General features: G+C 38.0%; 1 protein-coding gene and 1 pseudogene across 3 annotated transcripts in view; both read right to left on the reverse strand.

The window, feature by feature from the left end:
• Positions 1-5,781, reverse strand: part of LOC107582737 (adapter protein CIKS-like) — a 14,593-nt gene extending 8,812 nt beyond the window's left edge. The window contains exons 1-3 of one of the 3 annotated variants that reach the window (XM_016268700.1): positions 5,523-5,781; positions 4,495-4,584; positions 2,172-2,617 (exon numbers count right to left, since the gene is read on the reverse strand). In XM_016268700.1, the coding sequence (XP_016124186.1) occupies positions 2,172-2,617; positions 4,495-4,526 (478 nt within the window). In that variant the 5' untranslated portion in view covers positions 4,527-4,584; positions 5,523-5,781. Of the gene's footprint in view, positions 1-1,934; positions 2,618-4,494; positions 4,585-5,522 lie in introns of those variants that run through there. The other 2 variants (XM_016268696.1, XM_016268697.1) reach the window with 2 other exon arrangements.
• A 6,868-nt stretch (positions 5,782-12,649) lies between these two features.
• On the reverse strand, positions 12,650-25,669 carry LOC107582810 (chromodomain-helicase-DNA-binding protein 1-like; annotated as a pseudogene).
• Positions 25,670-27,609: the final 1,940 nt, after the last annotated feature.

Here is a 27,609-nt window from a genome sequence, read left to right on the forward strand (position 1 = left end):
GGGATTTGTGATATCACAAATATCGACGAATGGGACGAGACTTGGTTGAGCTGCACTAGAGGAGGCAACGAGTGTTATCACTATGTCGGAGACACGCTAGCTTTCCCAAGACAGACGAACTTAGAGTGGTTACAATCATCCGGGTTTAAATCGCGCTCAAATTGATTTGATTTTGACTCAGTATTTACACTGAAGCTCGCAGTCGGCTATGGTAAGGGGCAAGACATTTCCCGACCAGGCGCCGAGTGGTGCCAATCACAACACACACTGGCCCAGCTAACCAATCACAGCACGTTTCATATTTCAGAAGGCGGGCCTTCATTTGATACAGGAACTATTTGAGCCGTTCATGCCAGACTGGGGAGAGAGGTGTTGTAATAATGTAAAATATGTGAAAAAATAATGTGTTTTTCGAACAACCTAGTATGAGAGCCTGTTCTAGTACACCCTCAAAACAAAATCAAGACTTTGTAAAAGAGCATAATAGGACCCCTTTAAGAATTTTTACCATGGTATGCTTGTTGCATGAGTTTCTTGGTGTGCGCTCATTTGTTTTGATCTCTCTCACACACAGACAGGCTGCACAAGCCTCAACTGACATGACCTTATTACTGTTAATACATTATCAGTTGCTGTTTATGCTAAATGTCATAAAATTAAATTCATTCTCGCAGAAGTTTCATGCTTTCCTAGTTGTTTTTTGTTATTGATCTTTTAATCAGGCTATACTTGTCCATGTTGGTAAAGACAAAAAATATAATTTCATATAATTGGATCAACCTAATAATTTGAGTTACACTTTTACACTTTACAGATCAAGTAAAATATTTTTAATATGTATACATGCCAATTTATAATATGCATTTCCATACATGATGAATTACTGCTGCCATGTTCACTAAAAATGTACACTAACATTTATTCTTTAGTAAAATTACATTTACCCCCTGCCTTTTGTGTGTAGTAATAGCTCAACATAAACTGTGCCAAAAAAAAATCTATGAAGGATTAGGAGTGACATTTAAAATAAAATGAAGCATTAAGTTTAAATGAAACTACTTTTTAAATGGACAAAGTAATAGACATATTTAAAAGTGTTTATTTAATTCATGTTTTAAAATGCAGAAAGAAATTAAGTGGGAAAATAAATTGAAATGAAAACTATTTAATTAGCGTTTTAAAATGTAGTTAAATAACAAGTTAAAAGTAATTTTTAATACACATTGTAAACTGGATTTTGCCAGTTGCTTTCTTTGAAGTTTTATCAAATGCTTTTTCTTATCCATTTGTTAATTGAGTAAAAAATTGCATTGGTCATTTAGTAGGGACAACCAATCAGCTTTCAACTCAATTTTAAAAGCCACCCAAAGTACATGTTAGATGGACTGTCAATGGACAGTAAGATATACCTACATATATATATATATATATATATATACTAATGTTTATTAAAGCAGGAATTTATACCATGTGTCGATTTTTTTTATTATGCAATTAAGAGAGTATTGCAAGGAAAGACGTCGCCAATGCAGCTATGTTTATACTGTACTTTACACAGATAGTATGCATTTCAAAATAGGCAATGCTTTGTGAATTAGCTTCAAAGTTTAGTTTTGTAATCCTTATATTTAGATGTTTCATCTTCTAAGATGGGTGTCACTTCTAAAAATGGAAATTGGTTGCTTAATCTGACAGTATGATTGCACAAATTTATTGCAATTTATCTGGTTGGAACAGGTTGGATAAATGTAAAGGTTGATAAAGAACTCATCACATACAGTGAGGCAATTTTAATGACAATAGGCTTATGAAAGTTAGCATTATTCATCATGAGCCTTGACTGACAAATTAAGTTCCATGTAAATGAAAGAAACTGACTCACTTATGAGTAATTCATAAGAGACAGAGAATTTGAACAAAGAGCTGAGACTTACTTAAAGGCCAACAGGGCGTGTGGTAATGTGGCCTGTAATAAGAGCCCTGATCCATTTGATACACATCTACAGGGTATTGACTACAGCAGGGCGGCCCGCGGGACGCGCAGGGGTGCGGAGGCATGCAGTAGCTGTGAGGCGCGAACGCATTTGGGATAGAGTGTAGTGAACGCGGCTGTTCTAGACTTCCCTCTCCCAGACTGTGCCTATCTGGAGAGCAAGCGTAGCTGGAATTACCAGAATAACTGCAGTAATTTCCAGACACTAAGCAAGAGGAGAGGTTGCCACTAAGGTATTCCACCGAACCGCTGCCCACGGAACTTGAGTGGAGCAGGTTCCCGTTGTGCGGCTCTAGGGTGCTCAGACATGCTTCCGTCTGACTAGGAAAAGGTGTCTGGGGACTGTAGCCAGAGGGTAGACCTAGCGGGGGCTGGTACGGGCTGTAGCTGGTCTGTGTGGATCTGTAGTTGGTCTTTTTGTCTCTGCAGATATCTGTGAAGTCAGTCTGTGCACTCAAAGAGGACTCATTTCCAGACATGCAACAGTCGGCATGAGAGAGTTGGGAATCGGTGGAGTTTGAGACACAGATGGAGTCCTCAGTAATGACTTTCTCCATAGCCTCGTCGTTCTCTTCTGGAAAATTGAGGGATTGTAAACTGTGGTGGCCAAATGGAGAAATATATCTAGAAAATGAGGGGAGGGGGAGAGTTCTTGAGTACTCTTACAGTATGTGGAAAGATTTACATTTGAAAATTAACAAGACCAAAAAACATATCCTAAAAAATTACTGTAGCTAGCAGATTTCTTAATATTTATTGAAACAGCCGTTTAAGCCAAAAAAAACCTTTAGGCATTTTTAAAAACAACTGGTGCCAGAATAAGCCTGTCAGACCAAAATGTTTGAATAAACAGGGCAATAAATGAAGACACTGCCAGCATGAGTTTGGGAAAGAGCTGTGTTGTTGCTATATTTATATTCCTGGGTCATTTATGTGTGGTTTAATACCTTTCAAACTTAGCTTGCATTTTTATATATTCATTGTATTAAAGTATCTGTAAGTTGACAGTGTATCTTTTTTTCTTATCACTATTAGATTAGAAACATTTTAACTGCAATTGTCACAGTAAATATGATTTTTAAATATGTAAAATAAATGATTAAAATTAAAATGTAAAGACATTTCATGACAATACAAATATATTTGTTAATCTGTTAATTTTCTTTTGAAGGCATTACAATAAAGAAAACAGAATAAAACAATATTAACAACATCTATAAATTATTTTTTAAATTACAGTTAAAATATCTTTTTGTTTGAGCCTTGTATTAAGAAACCTGCAAGCTCCGGAAGTATGTGTTATGTGTTTTCAAAACTACGTTTAAAAAAAAAAACATTCTTCATCTAAAGGGCATAAATACAACAATACAAGAATAGGAAACAATAATTCTATGTTTAAAACGTTAAATATACAGGGTCCAAAACTAACACTGGGAAGTTGTCAAATGCTAGTAAAAACTGGTTTTGCTAAGCAAATTAAATTTGGTCTGCCGCAAACTGGTTTTGGAAAAAATAAATAAAAAATTATATATATATAATTGAACAAACATACACCATATCAGGGGTGTCAATTAATTTAATTCCTGAAGGGCCGGAGCCCTGCAGAGTTTAGATGCAACCCTAATTAAACACACCTGAACCAACTAATCAAGTCCTTCGGTCTTATTTGAAAACTACATGGTATGTGTGTTGGAGCAGGGTTGGAACGAAACTCTGCAGGGCTCCGGGCCTCCAGGAATTGAGTTTTACACCCCTGCACTATATGGACAAAAGTATTGGGAAACCTGACCATTACACCACCAGGGACTTTAAAAACATTGCATTCTACATACATATTAATATGTGTGCAATGGGGGGCATCTACATAACAGCTTCCATTCTTCTGGGAAGGCTTTCCACAAGATTTTGAAGTGTTTCAATTAAATTTTCCAATTCGTCCCATTCATAGAGCATTTGTGAGGTCAGGCACTGATGTGGGATGAGAAAGCCTGGCTCTAAACTCCATTCCAGTTGATCCCAACGGTATTCGATGGGATTAGGACTCTGTGTGGGCCAGTCAAGTTCTTCCAAGCCAAAATCATCCAACCACTGACCTCATCAACTCAACTATGAAATGAGTACAGTGTTGGTGACTTTCATGCACCACGCGCCTCAGCATTCGATGACCGCGCTCTGTGGCTTCACGCAGTCTTCTGCTTCATGGCAGCTGTTCCTAAATGCTTCCGATTTAAAATAATACCATTTACAGTTGACCGTCGGATATCTAGCAGGGATGAAATTTCACCAACGGATTTATCACAACTTAAATTCACTGTGCTCTTCAGAATGACCCATTTTTTTCACAAATATTTGTATGCAGAATGGGTGCTTGATTTTAATGCACTGGGGCAATGGGTCTGATTGAAACAGCTGAATACAATAATTATGAATTGTGTTCCAATACTGTTGTCCATATAGAGTACCTTAATGACTTTTCTGTTATTATTAGATGTATATTTTACCTATATTGCAAGCACTGCGAAGAAGGCATCATTCTTGTGCCTAATACAAAAAAGCTGCAGCCATTCCATATCCCCAGTCAGCACACAAATCTGTAATGAATTATTAAGATATGAACACAAGTAACCTCGAATGATGATCACACCCTGTTAAATAAAACTGCATTTGAGAAAAACGAGCAACCTTTGGCTACTGAATACAGAAACCCACAATTCTGCTAAGGGGATTTTTTTTCTCTCTAGCTTTTTCTCTGAACTTACAGTATGAAATTGAGTGCACTTTACACCATCAGCGGAAAACACCTCTGTGGAAACCAAAGTGAGACATGGGAAATCACAGGTAACTAATCCATCAATATCAAATGCACAAACGGGGCAGATACTAATGCCTTTTATTGGCATAACACTGAAAACCTAAAAAAATACATAATACAATAATCTCTTCATTGACTAGAACACTTAAGAATATAGTGACACAGCTGAAATGCAAAGTTAAATCATGTAATTCTCCTTTATGAATAGTTGTACAGTAGATAATTAATTGATGTTTAATTAAAACGTATGAATGAAAGTATTAAATTATACTGTACTGCCATAAAATTTAAGCACCAGTAAACAGTTTCCGTCAAAATACTGTAATTACTGTATCATAATACATTAAATAGGATATTCTAGTAGACATTTATTTTATTAACAATAACAATAGTACTTTTTAAACCGTATTTTGTAAACATTTCGTCCAAATTCGCAACGTGTCTAGTTCACGCTTTAAAACTATCACTGCCGCGGGGCTACATAACATACAATACTCGGCTAAAAAATATCTCACTATTCGCTCTACCTTTGTACCATATTACTTTACAGGTAACACCTCCCAAAACTAATAAAAGCTAAATACAATATAACAAAGACAACACATATATAAAACTCCCACCCAGCTCTCATGACTTATTCGACAAATTAGACGTCAAACGTTGTCCGTGACAAACTGCTCGCTGACGTGACATAAACCACATAAAACACGTACATACCTGTAGGCTGATCAGCAGATTTAGTCGCGTGAATTATTTAATTTCGAATACTTTAATATCAGTGTACAATATCATGATCGCACGAGCTGTAGCAGTCGAAGTATACTGTTTGGAAGTTTTTCAACACCTGCCTATTCACACCGCATATTCCGCCCACTTCCCAGAACATCCTCGACTCAGAGCGGTTGTTTATCTGCCTTCGACAAAACGTGATTCTTAAGAGCAGATTATTTTCAATTATTCTAAAGAACCGAGTCGTGTTTGTACATTACTTGACAGTAAAAGGGTGAACAATTACTCGCAAGAATACTGAAAATAAATAGGTAACACTTTACAATAAGGTTCATTAGTTAACTACATTAGTTAACATGAACTAACAATGAACTGCACTTATACAGCGTTTATTAATCTTTGTTAATGTTAATTTCAACATTTACTAATACATTGTTAAAATCTTGTTAACATTAGTTAATGCACTGTGAACTAACATGAACTAATAATGAACATCTGTATTTTTATTAACTAACGTTAGTGAAGATTAGTAAATACAGTAACAAATGTATTGCTCATGGTTAGTTCATGTTAGTTTTTTACATTAACTAATGATTAACTAATGAACCTTATTGTAAAGTGTTACCAATAAATAATATATAACTAAAAATAACGAATAATATATTAGTTAGTATTACGGACAATAATATTATATGAACAATAAAAACAGCATTTAACACACATACAGATATGCAGAAATTTCACTAAAAATTACAATAAATTGCAGCACAAGAAAATCTGGGAACGTTTTTGAGTCATATTGGTTCTTCGAATAGTAAGGACCAAATGAACAGCAGTTCTGATAAAATGACAAACCATGGGACCAAAAAACATGATTTACTCTAGCACTATATTACTGTGGTTTAAAACAAGGATAAACAACTCAATGCATCACTCACCATAGTTCTTTGGAGGTTACTTTTTTATTAGTATTTAAATATGGCCAATGAGACTTTACAAAAACATAACTTATCATGGACAGCTAATAACTTTCACATTATCTTAGACATCTGTGGTTTGGTTTTTAGTGCTATGCATTTCTGAGTAAAACTGACATCCGAGATCTGACACTGAACAGCTTTTACATCTTTATATGTGGTTCTGATTTTTAACAGTTTGTAAAATAGATGTTGCATCTCAGTGTTTTTTTTTTCTTCTCAATTACACATTACATGATTTTTCATCATTAAATCATGTAGAAAAAAGTTTTTACTCACTCTAACCATGCAGATAAGTGCATAAACAAAGTAAATGCATCAGTGTTTACTGTAAAATCTTTCCAGAGTGTGACACCACCACTGTTGTTGTTTCTCTTTAAATAGAAAGCAGTGTTTCATTATTTGATCCACAGTATGACAAACCTCTTACCGTCATTTAGCCGTAACTGGATATACAGGGACAGACCAGTTTATTTCAAACCCTAAATAGATACTAAATGTGAGTGCGAATAAACCGAAGGCAAACTGATTTGATCAGTCACTTCTCAGGAATTTAGGAGGAGCTTTGTCAAGTTAACCTAATTACATATTTAGACACACTGACTTTCCTTTGGTTAGCAAAGCAAGACTCCAGCCACTTTTTCTTTACAAGCAGGGTCTGAGGGTACTGATGCAATAGATCTCGCAGTTCCTGAAAGAGAAGAATAATGCATAGCATATTGCTGTTAATAAATCTAGCCAAAATAGAAATATTAATAAATATTAGTATTAGGCAAATTAAAACCTCTTTAAAAAGTTAGTTTTGCTTGTACTACCTGTGCATGGACAGGACTTTCCACCTCTCCTACGATATGAGTGACATGTGAGTTCATGAGATCCTCCTCATCACCGTCATATGTGCAGTAACGTTAAAGAGTAAACTATTAGCTCAATTCAACACCAACAAGCTTTCTTATCAATAAATGTGATAAAGTTAGACATGTTGGTGTAGTATAGTTGTTTGTTGGCTTTGTTGAAGGTTCACCATTGTTTTTGTTTTTTGTTTGCATAGGAACATTTGGGTAAAGATGGAATGTGAAAGGATATGCGATAAGGTAGTGGGTGAGCTGCTTCTTCTCTGTAGCAGCTATGTTGTAGAAATATACATAAACATCTCTCATGAAATCAGCCAGTCCTGGTGCGCCTTGACCTTGATGTGACATAGTGGAGAGTTTTGGTGACTTTGTAAGGTTTTCACTGTTACCAAGGGGACTGGAGGAGTGTAGGGAGTCTAGGGACCCAGATGGCGAGGATGCTGCTGGGTCTGAGGCTGAGTGTGTGAGGTTGATGGAGTAGTTGTGCATGTGGGGGAAGAAACTGTAAAAGAGTGTGATGTGGCTCGTTTATAATAGTAGCTGAAAAACAAGTCAAGGATAACAAAAGATACTCACTGCTGTTTCTAAAGGCTCAATATAATTTAAACAAAATCGAAAGCAAAATCAGGAAAAAACAAAGTTTGTTTAGAGTTCGTTTTGGGAGTTCAAAACAGACTAATGGTAGTTCGAAGGTGGTAATAGAATAGAACATAGCAAGATTTTCTGGAAATAAACTATGGCAATTACGTAACAGGTAGCTGTGCTCTAGGGGTCCCCCTTTTGTGGCATGAAAATCTTCTCTGGTTTATTTCTTCTGTTCAGTCTGTCGAGGTCAGGTAAAAACATCAACACACTGGAGAGCTGCTTCGTAGTACAATTGAAGTTGTAATTCTAATTGAAAGTGACGCTAACATTATTTTTTCAGGTTTAATACTGTAAAGCTGCTTGCTTTAAAGCAATCAATTTTATTTAGTGCTATATAAAAAAATGTGACGAGATTTGACTGGAGGGCCAAACTGTAGAGCTTGTGCAAACATATCCACATCACTATTATTAGATGCTTTCTTCACTGCTGTTTGCCCATCACTGTCCTTTTTGTTGTGTTTATTTTGTTATTGAGCTGTTTTTACTAGCATGCAGTTTCTAAAAAAATTTGAATAATCTTTTCAGTTATTTTCGGGTATGATACATAAATATGGAGATGCCTTTGGTAGCCAGGTGCTTGCGAATTAGTCTCTCTGTACCATACCAGCTGAAGCCTTTAGTGGAGTGACCAATCCGAGGCAGATGGACACTTGCTATTGAAAAACAAAAAATACAGAAAATGTTAACTAAAAAGCCATTTACACTAAAGAGCCATTTACAAAGAACATGTTTGTTCAAAGCTGAAGTGCTTTTAAGTAGAGCGCAGAGTTTTTAGAATGGTGCTGTCATGTATGAGACTCAAATGCAATGGACAAATACATCCGCCCAGTGCATGTTTACACAGACTGTGTTTGAATTCGATTACGCTGCTTTTCCATAGTTTTTCATAAAGCATGATCAGCCATTTAAAATGACAGCTGTTACATACATTGAGTGAACTTAGGTTTTAGTACAGGTTTGCAGCACAGATGTGCACTTCAGTGGTAGCTGTTATACTCATCTACAGTGGGTATAGAAAAGACCCCCCCCCCCCTCTTTTAAATAATCACATTTTGTTGCTTTGAAGCCTGAAATGATGAAAACAGTTTTTGTTTTATCCAGCTGTATTTACTCAGTACAACTTGTAACATCCAAGTGAAAAATATAACATCAACATGTCAGAAAAAAATAAATAAAAAAACAATCACTGAGTTGGAAAGAGGATCACCCCCCTTTTGCTTTAAATACAGCCTTTAGTCGGTTGGGATTTGTCTCTACTAACTTTGCACATCTAGACTTTGCAATATTTGCCCACTCTTTACAGAACTGCTCAGGTTCAATTAAATTTGATGGTGACCGTTTGTGGACTGCAGTCTTCAAGTCATTCCACGGATTTTCAATGGGGTTTAAGTCTGGGCTCTGACTAGGCCATGCAGGGACATTCACCTTTTTCTCCTTCAACCACTGTGTGGTCAGTTTTGCTGTGTGCTTTGGGTCAATGTCATGTTGGAAGGCAAACCTTCTTCTCATTGATTTTCTGGCAGAGGACAGCAGATTTTCCTCAAGAATTTGACAGTATTTTTCCTCATCCATATTTTCTTCTATCCTGACAAGTGCTCCAGTCCCTGCTGCAGAGAAACACCCTCATAACAGGATATTATGACCTCCATGCTTTACTGGAGGAATGCTGTTATTTGGATGGTGAACTGTATTAGATTTCCGACAGGCGTTTGGTGTTGAGGCCAAATAGTGCAATTTTAGTCTCATCTGCCTCAAAATCTTCAAGGTGCATTTTGGCAAAGCTCAGTCGTGACTGCATGTGGTCTTTCTTGAGGATTGTTTTTTTACCAAATACCTTCCACTTCTCAATAATAGACTTCACTGTGCTTCTAGGCATTGATAAAGCCTTTGAATTTTTTTTGTATCCATCTCCTGACTTGTGCCAGTCCACAACTTTATCCTGGAGATCTTTTGACAGTGCCTTGCCACCCATAGTTGATTGTTTGCTTCAGTTGCACTACCAAGAACTGAAATGCTCCAGGAAAGCTATTTTCATGCTGAGCTAATCTGTCGGGTCTCGCGCCTGATCACCTGTCTCTGTGTTTGTGTGTTGTGCGTGAGTTGTTTTGACAGCTCGCCACGTGAGCATGTCAGCATGATCGTTGTCCCCGCCCTCCGTGTTTCACACCTGGGTCTGGTCATCTCATTAGCTCCCCCTTATAGCTCCTCGTGTTTCTCTGGATGTTGTCAGTTCGTTGTGATTCTTTCCCGTGCTCTGACTGTCCTAGTATTATCGCTCACCAGTTCTGTCTTGTCTCGTCCAGGCTCCAGTGCTCGTAGCAGTCTGTTTTGTGTCCCGCACCTCTCTGTGCGTTCAGGAACCGTGGGCTACCTCCGGCATCCGCCTAACCTGGGACTCCGCGGTCTCGTTGTTGGGCTTCTCAGCCTCTCGCTCGGATAACGGGCTGCCCCTCCGGCTCCGTCTCCTCTGCCGCTGTTGCGGCTTGTTCCAGCCACTGCCCTCCACCCAGTCGTCAAGTCATTCCACGGATTTTCAATGGGGTTTAAGTCTGGGCTCTGACTAGGCCATGCAGGGACATTCACCTTTTTCTCCTTCAACCACTGTGTGGTCAGTTTTGCTGTGTGCTTTGGGTCAATGTCATGTTGGAAGGCAAACCTTCTTCTCATTGATTTTCTGGCAGAGGACAGCAGATTTTCCTCAAGAATTTGACAGTATTTTTCCTCATCCATATTTTCTTCTATCCTGACAAGTGCTCCAGTCCCTGCTGCAGAGAAACACCCTCATAACAGGATATTATGACCTCCATGCTTTACTGGAGGAATGCTGTTATTTGGATGGTGAACTGTATTAGATTTCCGACAGGCGTTTGGTGTTGAGGCCAAATAGTGCAATTTTAGTCTCATCTGCCTCAAAATCTTCAAGGTGCATTTTGGCAAAGCTCAGTCGTGACTGCATGTGGTCTTTCTTGAGGATTGTTTTTTTACCAAATACCTTCCACTTCTCAATAATAGACTTCACTGTGCTTCTAGGCATTGATAAAGCCTTTGAATTTTTTTTGGATAATCATAGACGGAAAGGATCCGAGTCGCGTTCGCTACAACTCTTCCCTGCGGACAAAAGCCTTCAATTCTCGCGTTATGAACTACATTCTCCAGAGAGCACTGGCTGAGCGACCGGATGGCGACCCCCACTTTCTCTGCCCACTGTGGTGACGCGGCGGTGTCAGAGTTCACAGAGTCTGTAATGGCCGATCTGAGTGACGTGTAATCTGACCAATTGGAGCCCAGAACTGACCGCAGATCTCTATAACATCAGAAGGACTGAATGCGCGCTGGCATGACATGGAGAGCCTGTGAGCCGCTGACGCGCTGGATTCCGTTACCTGGGCAGAACGCGAATATCTCACCGATGGAAGCACGCAGAAACCTGACAATGGTCTTGTGGCTATTTGTGGCTGTTTGCGGCTAACTGAAGCAGTGCTACGAGTAGAAATGTTACACAATAAAAAGTTCCGTTTTTTTTTGTTTTTTTTCATCGCAATTCAATTGAAGACAATTCGATCTATGATTGTCACACAATAAAATAATCTACATCGTGAAATTCCTGAGAATGAGAGCTTTCTTGTGATATATGACTAGACTTTATTGTAAAAAATATATCAAATACACATTCTTCGTAAAAAAAGTTAGTGTGTCAGATTGGTCGAGACGCTACACTGCTGCAAGCAAGTACAGGAACTTGCTACTGCCAATACATACGCCGATACAGTGCTGTGAGCAAGACATACTGCTATTGAACAAATGGCTTATAAAATAACCCGTAGCAGATCTATACAGGTGGAGCTGGGTGTAGCGAATCAGCTCATGGGGAAATATGAATAATTAACCATAACTAGTTATAATTAACTATTCATATTTTAGATCCACTGTAGATATTTAGCTGAAGGTGGAGGGTTTCAGAGGAACTCTGAAAGCACTCTGTGAAATGCTCTAGTGAATGCTAACCAACCATTTAAATGTAAAGCAGCAAGCTCATTGGCTGCGTATGCAACATGACCAAATCAGCTTGTGCCAAGTAGTTTAACTCAATGAATATCATCAGTTTGCATTAAGGACCCATCAGCCTGCTCTATCTAGAGTGTCATGACAGAACTTGGTATTTCTTTTGAACACTAAAATTTAGTGTTTAAGTTAGTAATATATTTAGACAATATAGTACAGAATTGTGCTACAATCTGCTAATAACATGAAAATTGTTATCGGTTTATCTGTATTTGCCAGAATTTTAATAACAGTGCATTCCAATTCTGTATCCCTAAACCACAGAAAAGTAATTTTGCAATAAAACAAGATCATAAATGTCTATAATCACCCCAGTTTAGAGCAGAAACAAATCAGCATAGTTCATTATTATGTGAGAGGCATTTTGGTTTACAGTAAGCTGTTCTACCTCAAAAGTAAATACTAGCTTTATAGCTCGGATACCACAAACTTTGCGAAATCCCCAACTCTTAAACTTCACATTAATGGGTATTAAGTCAAAGCTATACGTTTGATGAACAATTAGCTTGCATGCAACATAATGAGCTGTGAACTGGATATTGATTTTAGTGTGGAATATTTGTTTTGACAGCATGAGTTAGACCTGTCTCAGCAAACAGGAAAGGTTTGTTACCTTCCATGACGCCAGCCAACTCGTACTGCTTCTTCGGCTCGTCTGATCTGAGCTCCAGTGCGGTAAACAATCCTCCTCGGTCCCAGTGTCCAGAGTCATCTACACCAAATACACACATACACAACACATCATGCCAAATTAGCATAAAGCTGAGATTGTTATAAAAAGGCCCCATATCTGTTAACATGTTGTGCAGAATAATCATTACGTTGACAGTGGCCTTCTGACAGCGAGACATGTCTGTTACAGGCGAATTTTGTCACACCGTTGTTTTGTTACAATTTTTAAGAGACGTACCAACACAGGGCATCCCCCTCGATCAACCTGAGGGTGAGTTACATCACCCAGCACATAGCGAATGGCTGTGTGATCCGAATCAGTGGAGCTCCAGCTGACATCATCATCATCTTCATCAGGCTCTATATCCTCACCCTCACTGTCGACTCGCGGCAAGCACAGCGATTTGTAGCCACATGATTCCCACCATGCCATCCTGCCATTGAAGGACACACATACAAACAAGGCTATAAAATAGACATCCACAGGAACATACAAATGGCCTTCTGACAGCGAGACATGTCTGTTACAGGCGAATTTTGTCACACCGTTGTTTTTAACAATTTTTAAGAGACGTACCAACACAGGTGTAGGGTAAACAGTGATAATTTAATAATTTAGCTCAAAGGGAATCATTTAAGATTTTAAAGGGAACTCCACCATTCCAGCACATAGCGAATGGCTGTGTGATCCGAATCTGTGGAGCTCCAGCTGACATCATCATTTTCATCAGGCTCCATATCCTCACCCTCACTGTCAACTCGTGGCAAGCACATCGATTTGTAGCCACACGATTCCTATCTTACCATCCTGTCATTGAAGGATACACATACACACAAGGCTATAAAATAGACATCCACAAGAACATACAATAGATATACTATATACTGGTCAAAAATATGCAACAGAATGCCAGAAAGATTTTTTTTTACTACTTCTTGTAATTTAGTTCTTCCTGTTGCTTTTTTCTTTCCTCCTGTAGTTTTGCCCTCTTTGCAGCAGCTTCTTGTCTCTTTTGACGTCTTTGTTCCAACTCTGATTCTGTAAGAGGTCTCTTCTTCCTCCCTGGGTCGATCAAGGGCCCAGACAGGGACACCTGATGGGCAGTGACAATCTTTTAATTTAGGTTTTTGTTTGTTTTAGTTAAAAATAAGTAGATAAATAAATGCAATAAATAAAAAGATAAAAACATGAATTATTATCTATCATGAGAGAAAAAAAAAAGACAGCAATCTAAATATTTCCCAATTAACAATCGAAACAATTTAATTTGCATTATACACCACTATTCAAAGAGTTGGGGTTGGTAAGATTCTGTTAATGTTTTTGAAACAAGTCAAAATACATATACAGAATCTCACAAAAGTGAGTACACCCCTCACATTTCAGCAACCATTTTAGTATATCTTCTCAAGGGACAATACTATAGAAATTAAAATTGGATATACTTTAGACTGGTCAATGTGCAGCTTGTATAGCAGTACAGATTTACTGTCCTCTAAAAATAACTCAACATACAGCCATTGTTGTCTAAATAACTGGCAACAAAAGTGAGTACACCCTAAGTGAATATGTCAAAACTGTGTCCAAAGTGTCAATATTTTGTGTGAGCACCATTGTTATCTAGCACTGCCATTCACCAGAGCTGCACAGGTTGTTGCTGGGATCATCTTCCACTCCTCCATAATGACATCACGGAGCTGCTGGACGTTAGTGTAGCGTCTGGAACACTCCAACACACAATATATATTTTGTTAGCTAGATTTCACAAATACTTTGTAACACCCCAGGACGCCGAACAAGACCCTGGTTTCATGGTAACCCGACACATTTACAACCTTGTGGAATGCGAGCCGGCTCTCATTCTGCTTTCTCCAGAAACAAGGGGTACAAATGCACACGAGAAATGGACTGTTCTACTAATTAATTCATAGGAAAACCTTCTTTGAATGAACACCCATTTTCTTCAGGCCAGTGTGTATATTATTGCTGTGTTGTATTTAATCTGTTGTATTATAGACTATTTTTATCCGTGCTTACGATAAACCACACATTCATATAAGTAACTATTTCATGTCTAGTATCTATGAATTCGCCTTCTTATGATCGAAACAAGTGTGTATATTATATGCTGATACCTATGCAACATATTGATGTTCTAAGAATCGGTACTAATTTGTGCCTCAACACTCCAGCGAATTACATATGCAAAATACCATGCTTACAGACAAAGACTCATAAAAATCCTCAGTATTTCCAACCTCCCGCTTGGGATTTCAGCCTTCCTCATTGGACGAACCCATCTTGAGAGGCGTGAATCTCTGCAGGCTTTAAAAGGCCACACTCCATGTGACCCGCCCATGTCGGTGGTTCAGGGAGATGCTAAGATGAAGATGTGAGAAACGCTCCAGGATACCAAAGCTCGTGCCAGGCTCCGGCCTAGTCCTTTTCATTCATCAAGTGATTCTGACTCAAACTAGCTCTTTCTCATCAACCAACTTCAGCAAGATCTTGGGGCCTTAAGATTGCATCAGGAATCTTTTTCAGACATACGCAAGTATCAAACTTAGTCGATTTAATTGATGCATTAAGTATCAGTTACACCTTTTTACAAGGTTTGTTGAACTAAGAATCTGACGTTTTCCCTCAGGTTTTAGATCTGCTGAATATGCAAAAATGGTTCCATAAATGTCATTCCTTATGTCTCTTAGGTGCTCAATAGGGTTCAGGTCTGGAGACATACTTGGCCACTCCATCACCTTCAGCTTCCTCAGCAAGGCAGTTGTCATCTTGGCTGTGTGTTTGGAAAACTGCCATTCGGCCCAGTTTCTTAAGGGAGAGCATAATTTTCTGCTTCAGAATGTCACAGTACATGCTGGAATCCATGTTTCCCTCAATGAACCTCAGCTCCCCAGTACCAGCAGCACTTATGCAGCCCCAGACCACCATGCTTGACTGTAGGCAAGACACAATTTCCTTGGTACTCCTCACCAGGGCGTTGCCACACGTGCTGGACACCATCTGAGCCAAACAAGTTTATCTTAGTCTCATTAGTCCACAGGACATGGTTCCAGTAATTCATGCTCTTGGACAGGTTGTCTTCAGCAAACTGTTTGCGGGCTTTCTTGTGAGCCAGCTTTAGAAGAGGCTTCCTTCTGGGACGATGGCCATGCAAACCGACATGTTGCAGTGTGCAGCGTATGGTTTGAGCACTGACAAGCTGACCTCCCGCTTCTGCAACCTCTAAAGCAATGCTGGCAGCACTCATGCGTCTGTTTTTTGAAGCCAGCTTCTGTACCTGACGCACTGCACGAGGACGCAACTTCTTTGATCGACCCTTGCAAGGCCTGTTCCGAGTGGAACTCGTCTTAGAAAACCTCTGTATGACCCTGGCCACTGTACTGCAACTCAGTTTAAGGGGGTTACAGATCTTCTTATAGCCTAGGAAATCTTTGTGGAGAGCAACAATTCTAATTCTCAAATCCTCAGAGAGTTCTTTGCCATGAGGTGCCATGTTAAACATCCAGTGGTCAGTATGAGAGAATTGTACTCAAAGCACCCAATTTTAACTGCTCTAATACAAGATACACAAATTTGTATGGTCCTGTCAAGCAGACAAAAACATGAACATGATGAATAGGACACGTGGCTTTGCATGGTTTAACGACATACAGCTGTTATCACTTAGGGTGTACTCACTTTTGTTGCCAGCTATTTTGACAATATTGGCTGTATATTGAGTTATTTTCAGAGGACAGTAAATCTGTACTGCTATACAAGCAGCACATTGACTACTCTAAAATATATCCAAGTTTCATTTCTATAGTATTGTCCCTTGAGAATATATACTAAAATGGTTGCTGAAAAGTGAGGGGTGTACTCACTTTTGTGAGATACTGTACATATATAACGCAAAATTTTTGAATGGTAGTGTAGCCTTTAAAATAAGTTACCCCAGCTTTATTACGAAGTGCGCAGCCCTCCTTCCCAGCATCCTCCAGTTCAGCTAACTGCTTCTCAAGTAACAGTTCAAAGGCCTTCTCATCCTCAGCACTGGGGTCTTTAGAGTAGTCCTTGTGGACAAGTAGTACATGTGGTCTGGAAGTCAGAAAAGACATTAACGGATCATTTAATTTTCAAGTGCCAGTTATAACAAGATTACTGAAAAGAAGCTAAGTGTTTTACTTTGACCCTGGATGTCCTCATCGTCCTCTTCATCGCTCTCATTAAGCTTCACATGCTCTTCATCTGTTAGCCATCGGCCATCTCGAGACTGCCCCAGGATCAGCCTGAGGTCCACGTCTTGAATGGAGCTCTCCTCTGACGACAGCAACTTATCCACACCAAACTTGGATCTCACTCAACTAGATTGGTGGGGACGTAAATGTCAGAATACTGAGAATTATGTGCAGTTTCACAAGAAGGGAAACCACAAGTACACTGACAAAAATATGAACCAGGAAACAGGGCAAAGTCACAATGTGATGAGCTTAAGAGATAAGGACATGTGACGCTCTCCACCTGAAGACCAGAAGCTGCAGATTGAGCCTGGTCCAGCAGAGAAAAACGTCCCTCCTCAATCACTGTGTGTGTGAGACGTAGTTTAGACACAGCACGGGGATAGATAATCTCTTCTACAGTATCTCTACCGAGGAACCGGATAACTTTAACAGGCCTGCAAGCAAAAAGAGACTTTATCTACATAGTCTTGCAGAGTGTCTTTAATGGGGACATTTAATGCATGTTAATGCTGCTCTGTGCCATACAATGAAAGTATATGGTGGAACAACCTAAAATATGCATTTTGCCAGTGGAATACCTTGTTTGGTCAATCCTGTGGGCTCTGGCTGCTGCTTGTAGGTCATTCTGTGGGTTGAAATCACTGTCCACAAATATCACAGTATCTGCTGCTGTTAGGTTCATACCAATTCCTCCTAAAAACACAAAAAAGTTTGGGTATAGAAAGATTTTGAAAGAAGTCTCACCAAGGCTGCATTTATTTGATCAAAAATACAGGTAAAAAAAATAAATAAATGTCAGTGGAAAAATAAAATGTTACATTGAAAGTAAGGCTGTAATTGTAATCTGAACAGTTGAGGAAAAAATTGTATAATAAGATGAACTGAATCTCTATCTCTACATCACAGTTTTTGCACCGCCATCTCATACAGAGAGAGTTGTTTCACATGGCCTCAATATTTATGCATTATCTCATCACAACTTTCAGTTTTCAGTTACATGTGTCTGTTTAAAAGATGCAGATAAGATTAGCATCAGACACATGAGGACAATTTGCAACCTGGAATGGTATTCAGATATAATTCTCTAATAATAAAGTAACTAATAAAAAAAAAGAAAGAAAAAAAAAAAGAAAGAAAAAAAAAAGATTTGCACTGCAGTTGATTATAGAGTGTGATGGTGTGAATCTTAGATTGGCTTTCCTAGACTGTGAACTCACCAGCTTTGGTGCTGAGGAGGAATATAAAAACATCTTTGGTGCTGAAGTTTTTGATAGCTAGGTTACGTTCCTCTCCTCGGACTGAACCATCCAGACGCTCATAACTGTAACCTGCAGAGAAGTAGGAGGGCCCAATCAGAGCTGGCAGTTACATAACCGGTAGCACATTAACGCTCATGCAGCAACAAACACAGGATGTGATACTGAACCCACATCAAGTGCTCTAGATCAGAGGACTAGATTACTAGGAGAACATGTAGGGTAGAGTTACATAAATGTTCCAAATTGAGAACAAACAAACATATACAGACCTGCCAAACTTGGAAATTGTTTTGAGTACCATCAGTGTGATGGGACAGAACATGTTCAAGGTGGGGGGTGGGGATATAGCTATATATTCCTACATAGCTACATTATTACTTGAAGCTCCATGATGGCTAATGTTAAAATCATAATTGCACAATGTGCAAAATGCATGGCTTAGCAGCTCTGACAGGCGGAGGCACGGCCATTGATCCTGTTACTTTGTGAGAAACTCTTGTGGGCCATGGACCTCTGTTAAGGCAGTATTTTAGAGTAAACACTGATCATAATCTAACCAAAACTAAGACAATACTCATATTTACTGTATACGTTTCTGTCTTTACTTCTGCCAAAAAACAAAACAAAAAAAACACTTCTTATAGTACAGTACATGGTTTACCGTCAGTGTTGCCAACTAATTTTCATTGGAAGTTTTTAAAGGTAAGTCGATTTGTTGCTAAATGACGTTGTGATGTCATAAATTGTGTTACTGTATCAAATCTCAGCAAAAAATATATTTTATATGTTCATTTAGATTTGTTTGTAAAATAATAAAAAGCATAATATATGTATTGTATTATTTTACTGAAAGTATGATTTATGAAAGTATAGACTGTGAGTCGTGCTCTCTAATAAGCAAGTACGGCGCTTTCCATTGGGTAGCGCCAATGAACTAGAGTGAACCGGTGAACTTTGGGTGACTTCCAAGAATATGTCAAGGATGGTACAAACAAGTATGATGAATGGCCCCTGAGGACACCTGGATCCAGGGGGAGGGTAAACCAGGAGTAGCAAAACTAGTGGAATAAGACCAATCAGAGGCCGAATTGTCATTTTTTGGTTGGAAAGACTGATAAGAACAAGGTATAAGTATGGATGCCCGGATGGACAAAGACTAAAATGCAGCGGCTATCATCTCGGCTTTGTTGCTTTGTTCAATAGTCTTATTTTGACATCTAGAACTCTGCTTCCTGAATTTTACTGACAACTTTAAAGACCATCATTGTTTGTTCCACGGCAATTCCATTAAGATAAGAAAAGCAAGCACTTTGGTCATCTGTCATGCACATCATGAGACCACAGTTTAATAAGTAAAGGTAAAGGCTCTGACACAGTCAAAGTGTATCTTAGTACCTCTGTACTCCAAGTAATCTTGCAGAATATCCAGCATCCTGGTCATTTGAGAAAACAGAAGAACATGATGGCCCCTGCAAACAGTGACAAAAACATCTATTTTATATATCCAAATCAGTAAAATACATTTAAAGCTGCACTATGTAACTTTTGGCTATTAACATATAAAACTGCCTGTGTCTTGGGGAAGAACATTGTTTTGGTTGTGCTTTGGCTCTGTTCCTGTGTGTGGATAAATGTGATTTGAGGCACCGGTGTGAAGCTACTCACAAACGGACTTTTATCTGTGTCATACGGATATAACATGACATATATATGGAACGACATAAGCAATTTCCTGTGAAATCTGTTCCAACAGCAATATAAATAATTATTATGGGCATAGGTTTATTTTATGTTTATTATACATTACTGGTCAAAAGTTTGCAATAATTAGAATTTTTAAAGTTTTTGAAAGAAGTCTCTTATGATTAACCAGGCTGTACTTATATGATTAAAAATACAGTGAAAACATTAATAATGAAACATTATTGCAACTGTTAAAATATAACTTTTTTCAATTTTAAAGGGGTCATATGATGCTATTTTAAAGATCATTATTTTATGTATTTGGTGTAACAGAATATGTTGACATGCTTTAATGTTTAAAAAACACATTATTTTTCAAATACTGTACATTATTGTAGGCCCTCCATGCCCCGCCTCTCTCCAACACGTCGTTTTCAACAAAGCCCCCTCCTTTGACAAGCGCAGTCTGCTCTGATTGGCCAGCTGACCCAGTGCATTGTGATTGGCCGAACACCACAAGCACGCGTTGGCAATGTAACGTCCCTTACCATAATCGAGAGCTTCAAGATTTCAAAGTAAATATCAAGACAGTTAATAATGTCCTTAGTTTTACCATCAGTTCAAGCCCGAAAGGGCAACAGAGTCGCGTGACAGACACAGTGATCCAGTTTCATTTCATCCAGTACACAAGCTGCGGTTAAGACAGCTGACATGTTATGATTTCTGACAGGCAGACTAATACTGTTATCTTTATAGTTATCACCAAGAACAGGGCTTAAATGTAAATTACTCCAGTCTTCAGTGTCACCTGATACTTCAGAAATAATTCTAATATGGTGGTTTAGTGCTCAAGAAACATTTCTTATTAATATCAATGTTGAAAACAATTTTTGCTGCTTAATCTTTTTGTGGAAACTGTGATACACTAGCATTCAAAAGTTTGGGGTAAGAATAAAAAAGGGAATGAATACTTTATTCAAATAAATTGATCAAAAGTGACAAAGAAATTTACAATTTTACAAAAGATTTCAATTTTAAAGGGCACCTATTATGCAAAATTCACTTTTAAATGTTGTTTGAACATAAATGTGTGTCAGCAGTGCGTGTACACAACCATCCTATAATGATGAAATAATGATCCACCCTCTCCTTTTTTTCAATCTCCATAAATCATAAGCAGTGTCGTTTGCAGAATCTGTACAATGTGACGCCACATTTTACAGGCCTCGCCCATGACTGTTTAGCAGAGAGTGATTTTTGCTGCTTTCACTTAATACACAGATCTAATATAACCATGCGATTTCTTTCCCAGCTGTTTACCTTCACAGACATAACCGACTGTGTTTTTGTAATTTATGTGTGTTTTTTAACATAAACTTGTGTGTATTTGGCAGTTTAAGCACAATGAAAGACATGAAAGAGAATTTAGTTTAGTGCTCACATGCTGTGTGACAGCCACTTTGGCCCTGTCCCAAATTGCACACTTCAAGTACACTTTCGGTCTTCAGGACTCACAATGGCCACTGCGTGCGCGTGTCCGTTAAGTCCACGAGACCGTAGGGTGTCCCATTCCTCATTTTAGCTTTCAGAAGGACTCCCCCTTTGCGGCCGTTATGCGCCCTCGATGCACACTTTTGCCGAGCCCAGACTGGGGCGATGCATGAAAACAGTGTCTTTCTGCTTCCACTCAAAATAGGCATTTTCATCTGTGGGGTAATTTGAGCTGAAACTTCACAGACACATTCTGGGCACACCTGAGTCTTATATTACATATTGTAAAAAGGGGCATAATAGGTCCCCTTTAAATAAATGCTGTTCTTATGATTTTTTTTTTTGTTTTTAATTCAAAGACTCCTGACAAAAATGTATCATGATTTCCACAAAAATATTAATGTTTTCAACACTGATAACTGATGAGATAAGATAAGAACAATTACTACTAATAATTGATAATTAACAATAATAATTGATAATAATCACCAAATCAGCATATTATACCAGTTTGCTAGCGACAGGAAAGTAACTTTAGGTGAGCAGCACACACCCCTCGTGAAGATACGCCAGCATGGTGTCCAGCAGAGAGAGCTTTCCACTGGCCTCCACTAAATGCTCCCCCATCTCAAACGGTTCTGGTTCCACACCTTACATGAAAAAGGTGCGGAATAAAGACAGTTAGTTGTTTTTATTTTGTCTGACCATAGAAAAATAAATACATTAAAAAAAAAAAAACAATCACAAAAAGTGAGAGTGATTACCATCAAACAAATACGGATGGTCCACACATTTCCTGAGCTGCATTAAAATGTTCAGAAGTTGGGTCTTAGAGTTTTGATCAGTCCTAAAGGCATCTGAAATTATTAAAATGAACACTCATCCTTTTGCTAAAGTATTCAGTTTTGACTGTTGTAACAGACGATTCATGTTGGGGAAGACTTACCAAGGTCTCTCATCAGAATGGCTTTATAGTATCTCTTCTGATGGGCAGACAGCCCATGAAAAACCACGAGTTCTGTCTTCTTGGGCAGTTCAGCGGCCACCTCTGCTTTAACCCTGCGCAACAGAAAGGGCTGGAGCACTCGATGAAGCTCATCGGCTGCAGACAAGAACAACCATGTTAAAAACTCACATACAAGGTCACCCGAGTCCAAATGATATGAGAATTTATGATCTCTATCATCTGATAGCCTCAAGCAAATCTAACAGGTGAGTCAAGGAGAGCGAGCATCTAATCTACACCAGGCTGGCATTGCGAAACTGACACCTTTTTATGCTCTGCCATGTTTGTGTGTTATCTGAGGAGTTCAGTTTGGCATCAAACCGGTCCAATTTTCCTGTCTCACTTAGATCTGTTTGATCAGTGCTTTTGTGATAAGCAGTCACAGCACTGTAATTTTCACGACAAACAGCAATTACATTAAACCAGTTAAAGAAAAGAGCTTTTAAAAGCATGACTGTCTTACCACAAAGCCTTTAAGGTCAATCATGGTAGTTAATTGCTGAAACATTTGCTGAAACCAGCAGCCGTAAGTGTTAATAAGGGTGGTGGCAGACATAAATGATCTTCCAGCGCCAAGAGTTTGATTTTCACTCTGAAAGTGCAAAGGTTTGTGCTGCCATACCAAGAGCAGGTTCAGTCTGTACGTCTGCGTAGGCACTAACAAAGTCCTCAACGGCTTCAGGCAGAAACAGACTGAGCTGGATGAAGGTGAGGAGGGAAAAAACTTCTTGCAAGTTATTCTGAATGGGGGTGCCTGTCAACAGCACTCAAAAACCCACTGTAAACTGAGAAGGCAGATGTCAGATGGCAGTTAATAGCAGGGGAAAGCTGAAAAATTGACAAGCAAGGCTAGGTTTATTATCAAGGGTTTTACAGACTGACAGTGACTGTAAAAGCAATGAAAATGCAATCGTGTAACCTCTCTGAGGGTTTGGTGCAGCAATGATTCCTGGTTCTTCAGCCGGTGAGCCTCATCGACAACTAAAATCTTCCATTTCCAACTGTGGAAAGAGAGTGGAGTGGTAAAGTTAAATATGAATTGAAATATGCAGTCACAGACACCAATAAACTTATAATTATTTTTATGTTATGGCTGATAACTGATAAATGTTATGTTAAAGATATTAAAAGTCTACACTATTTTGTCTAAACAACAACAACAACAAAATAATAATAATAATAAAACACTACAAACTAAAACCAAAATTTTAAAGGCTTCAAGTTACTAAATTATTAGTATTTTGCTTTTAAAGATTAGATGACCGCAAAGTTGCCTGCAAAACCAAAAAAGGCCAAGTATGTTTATTGCAGAATTTTACTTTCAAAAGATCATTTATAGTGTAAATTATAAAACTTTTTTTTGGACAAAATGTTATGATTATGCAGTATTAAGACAAAGGTAGAGAAAAGCAGAAAACTAAAAATTAAACTCAAAACTACTGCTGAATTTAGGTATAAAAACAATATTTATAATGTACAATTTTACAATTAGCTAAATGCTATTATTAGTAATTTAGTAATTAGCTTTTACAGATTACCTTTACATGAGTGTTAATGACCGCAAAAGCTATATATGGTAAAAAAAAATGCCACCCAAATAACCAATTTTGATTTTTAATTACGTGCAAAAAGCCTGAGTAGCAGAACTGAGGAAATATTGTTATTTATATAAGTTTTCAAACTATATCTCTTTACCAAAACAGCAAAAAGAAAAATTGAAGATGATTACCTTTTCAGGTAGCTGGCATCCTTGAGGCACATCTATTAAATATGATTTAAAAAGATTTTTGGAATGCAACCCTCTGAATGCAGTTATCACAGACCTATTCTCTGAAAACAGGTGCACTAACCTCATAGGTGGTGAGAAGAACATGAAAGTGTCGGTCATTCTTGAGCTCTTTCTGGAGCTTTGCCCTTCTTTCTTTATCTCCAGTGTAACAGACCACAGACAGACTGGGACAGAAGCTAAACAAAAAGATAAAGCAAGAGAACCTTGACTAATATTTCATGTTAAGTTGGATTCAAGAAAGATACCAATTCTGCGTTTATATGCTACTGTCTCCATCTAGTGACAGTGACAACACATTGTCTTTCATGTCAAATCAGTTCATGCTGGAATATTCACACATTCATAAAGTGGCATATTGTTTCACAGTCCTGCAACAGTAATAAATCAGTAGGCTTTATCTTTAATATGCCTTCTTTGTAATCTAAACTGACCACTTAAGTCTGACCGTATACCAGCATCCCTTACCGTTCTCTACCTCTTGTCTCCAGTTCTCCAAAACAGATAAGGGACAAAGCACAAGGAACGGTCCTTTCATCTTAAGGTATCCTCGAGCATATGCCAGCAAAGAAATGGTCTACAGCAGAGGATGGCATCTCAGTTATCTGATATCTGACATCTTGGAATAAATCTCTGACTTAAAAACAAGCATTATAAGCAAGGTAAACCCATCCCATTACAAACCTGGCAGGTCTTGCCCAGACCCATCTCGTCACCAAGGATGCAGCCCTGCTGGTTCTTCATACACTGTGACAGCCACCTCACTCCATCAACCTGATAAGACCTCAGATGAATTGCTGTTAGGAAGGAGATAAAGCATTGCAGTGTTGTTCGTAAGAACACTTTTAGATTTAGAGTATTTCAACCATACAGTGGGCATTCAATGCATTTATTTTTCACTGGTTAAATTAATGTTCCACATGAAAAGCCAACACTGCCCAAAAATTCTGAATGATGAAATAGATGCCATCAGCTCTAAAAGTGAACTTTGAGTATACCATGCAAAAATGTACTAAACCAAATTTAAGTAATAAAAAGTATAATTTCAAGTTCAAGTACTCAGTTTCAATCGTGCTCATTAGGTTGAAACAAAGCCACAATATTAAATAAATGAACGCCGTCCATAAATACTTTAATTATATTACACATAATTTGTGGAACATTTTCAGGCACAAAATCTTAAATGGCACACAAATACTTTGCCGTGTTTCTTTTAAACATACTATAAGAAGCTCTCAATTCACACACCTCCTAGTCCCCATTTTTTCAGGTCACTCTCCGTTAATTCTGATTTTTCCTTTTCTGGTAGGTTGCTTTTGACTGCTCGAAGAAATTTTGACATTGTTGTGGTTTAATTACATTCACCTTAAGCCTTCTATCTTTACACACTTTATTCAGTCAAAAAGGCTACTGAAGTTATAATAGCTTGCCCGCGCCAGAGTTAGACGTGAACTTCGGCATGACTACTTCCTGCAACAGTTAGTGGGCGGATAGCAGTCAATTCTGTTATGACAGCACTATATCCTTTATAGACTCTATAGACAATATTAATTATATTAATGCTCCTGACAAAGATTTTTGTGATCGTCCCATCACATTAGCTGAGGTCCTTGAATCAATCAAATATTAAAAATTTTTTGCAACGTTAAATAAAACCTTTAAAATCAACTGGTTGAGGAATTACTTGAAAAATCCATCCAGTATTTGGAATATTATACCAGAATATGTCTTTTCACAGTTGGGAGGTTTGAATTTTCTATTATTATGTAACTACAGCATTGAGAAGATCCCTGTTGCTCTCTCTGATTTCCACAAACAAGCACTTTTGTCATGGTCTATGATTTTCAAACACAATTTTTCTCCAACTAATTACTTTATTTGGAATAATAAGAATATCTGTTATAAACATAAGTCCCTATTTTTTGAAAACTCAATCGGGTTAGTCAATTATTTCAGCAGAATGGTTACTTGTTTACCTACCAAGAATTTCTTTCTCACTATAAGTTTCCTGTTACTCCAAAACAGTTTGCCACTGTATTTGGTGCTATAAATAACAGAAATATTCGCTTTCTTTTTCTTAATGATTGTGTTTCCACTCCTCGTGCTATTTCAAAATGGAATAGATCAGTGAACAATATTTTGTGGAAAAAGGTTTGGACGCTTCCTAACAAGTATTTATTTGTAAATAAGGTTAAAGAGATTTCTTTTAAGCTTATTTATCAGTACTATCCTGTTAAAAGATTTATTGTGTCGAAATTCAAATTAAACATAGATGTGAACTGTACTTTTTGACTCGCAACCAGAGACTGTCCTGCATCTTTTTTGGCATTGTGTTCACACAAGAAAACTTTGGCAAGACATTTGCCAGCTCATTGTAAACGTCATACATAATGACTTTGAGCTTTTCTTTAAGGATGTTTTGTTAGCAATATGGAAATGTTTACTTTCTCTGCAACTTACTTATTTTACTATATGCTCACTTTGTGGTGTTTTTGTATAATTTTTATCTGATAATTATTTTGTGTTTTGAGGGAAGAGTATGTTTTTTGTTGTGTGATCTGTTTATTTTATTTATCTTGTTTTTTCTCATTTACTTATTTTTCTACTCTTTCTCTTTTGATTTGTAATTGCTGTATATTGTTTGGTCATCCTTGAACCCCTGGCTCTTTTCCTTGGCATATGTTCTGTCACACTTGTATTTCTGAATAAATGTTTAATAAAAATAAAAAAAAACAGTGAGTGGGCGGGTTTCAAAACAGAGGTCGTCCAATGACTAGTCGGCAATGCAGACACGTAATTTAAAGGCGCCATTCTTAAAAAAAGATAAATACGTTTACACACACACACACACACACACGAAGGTAAACCCAACCAAAGCCACGGAGCTGTACTGCTGGGGCCCGTTCTTCGTACGTTGCTAACTCAGTTAGCTGGATTTGATTGTTGACGATTTGGCATGATCTTGGATTATTTGGGTCTTGGAAGCTCATCCCGGAATACATGGGAATCATGTAAACAATTTAAATAAAATAAAAACACATTTCATTGATCTATTATAACATTTATGTTGTTTTGTTTGCTTGGCTGTTTCCTTATAAAAGTCCAGAATTTTGTCAAGTTTTTCGTCAGGTGTCTTTTTTTAATTATATGATGTCATTACGTTGCTGTCTTGCCGCCAGCCAATCGCTGCTTTGCTGATCGTGGTTTTGAGTATCGATACATAGCCCCTTTTAAACCAACCCATTCACGTGCAATTATCTCAAATAACTCAATCCAGCCATACTAATCATCAACAACAGGTGCGTTCGAAGAAGCGAATTAACCAAATCCTGATTAGTGCGAGGATTTCATCTCGGATGTAATAAGCGATGGACGAAGAACGGGCCCCAGGTCTTCAATTC

The sequence above is a fragment of the Sinocyclocheilus grahami genome, unplaced genomic scaffold (genome assembly GCF_001515645.1).
Source record: "Sinocyclocheilus grahami isolate Dianchi unplaced genomic scaffold, SAMN03320097.WGS_v1.1 scaffold47.1, whole genome shotgun sequence".
NCBI lineage: Eukaryota > Metazoa > Chordata > Actinopteri > Cypriniformes > Cyprinidae > Sinocyclocheilus > Sinocyclocheilus grahami.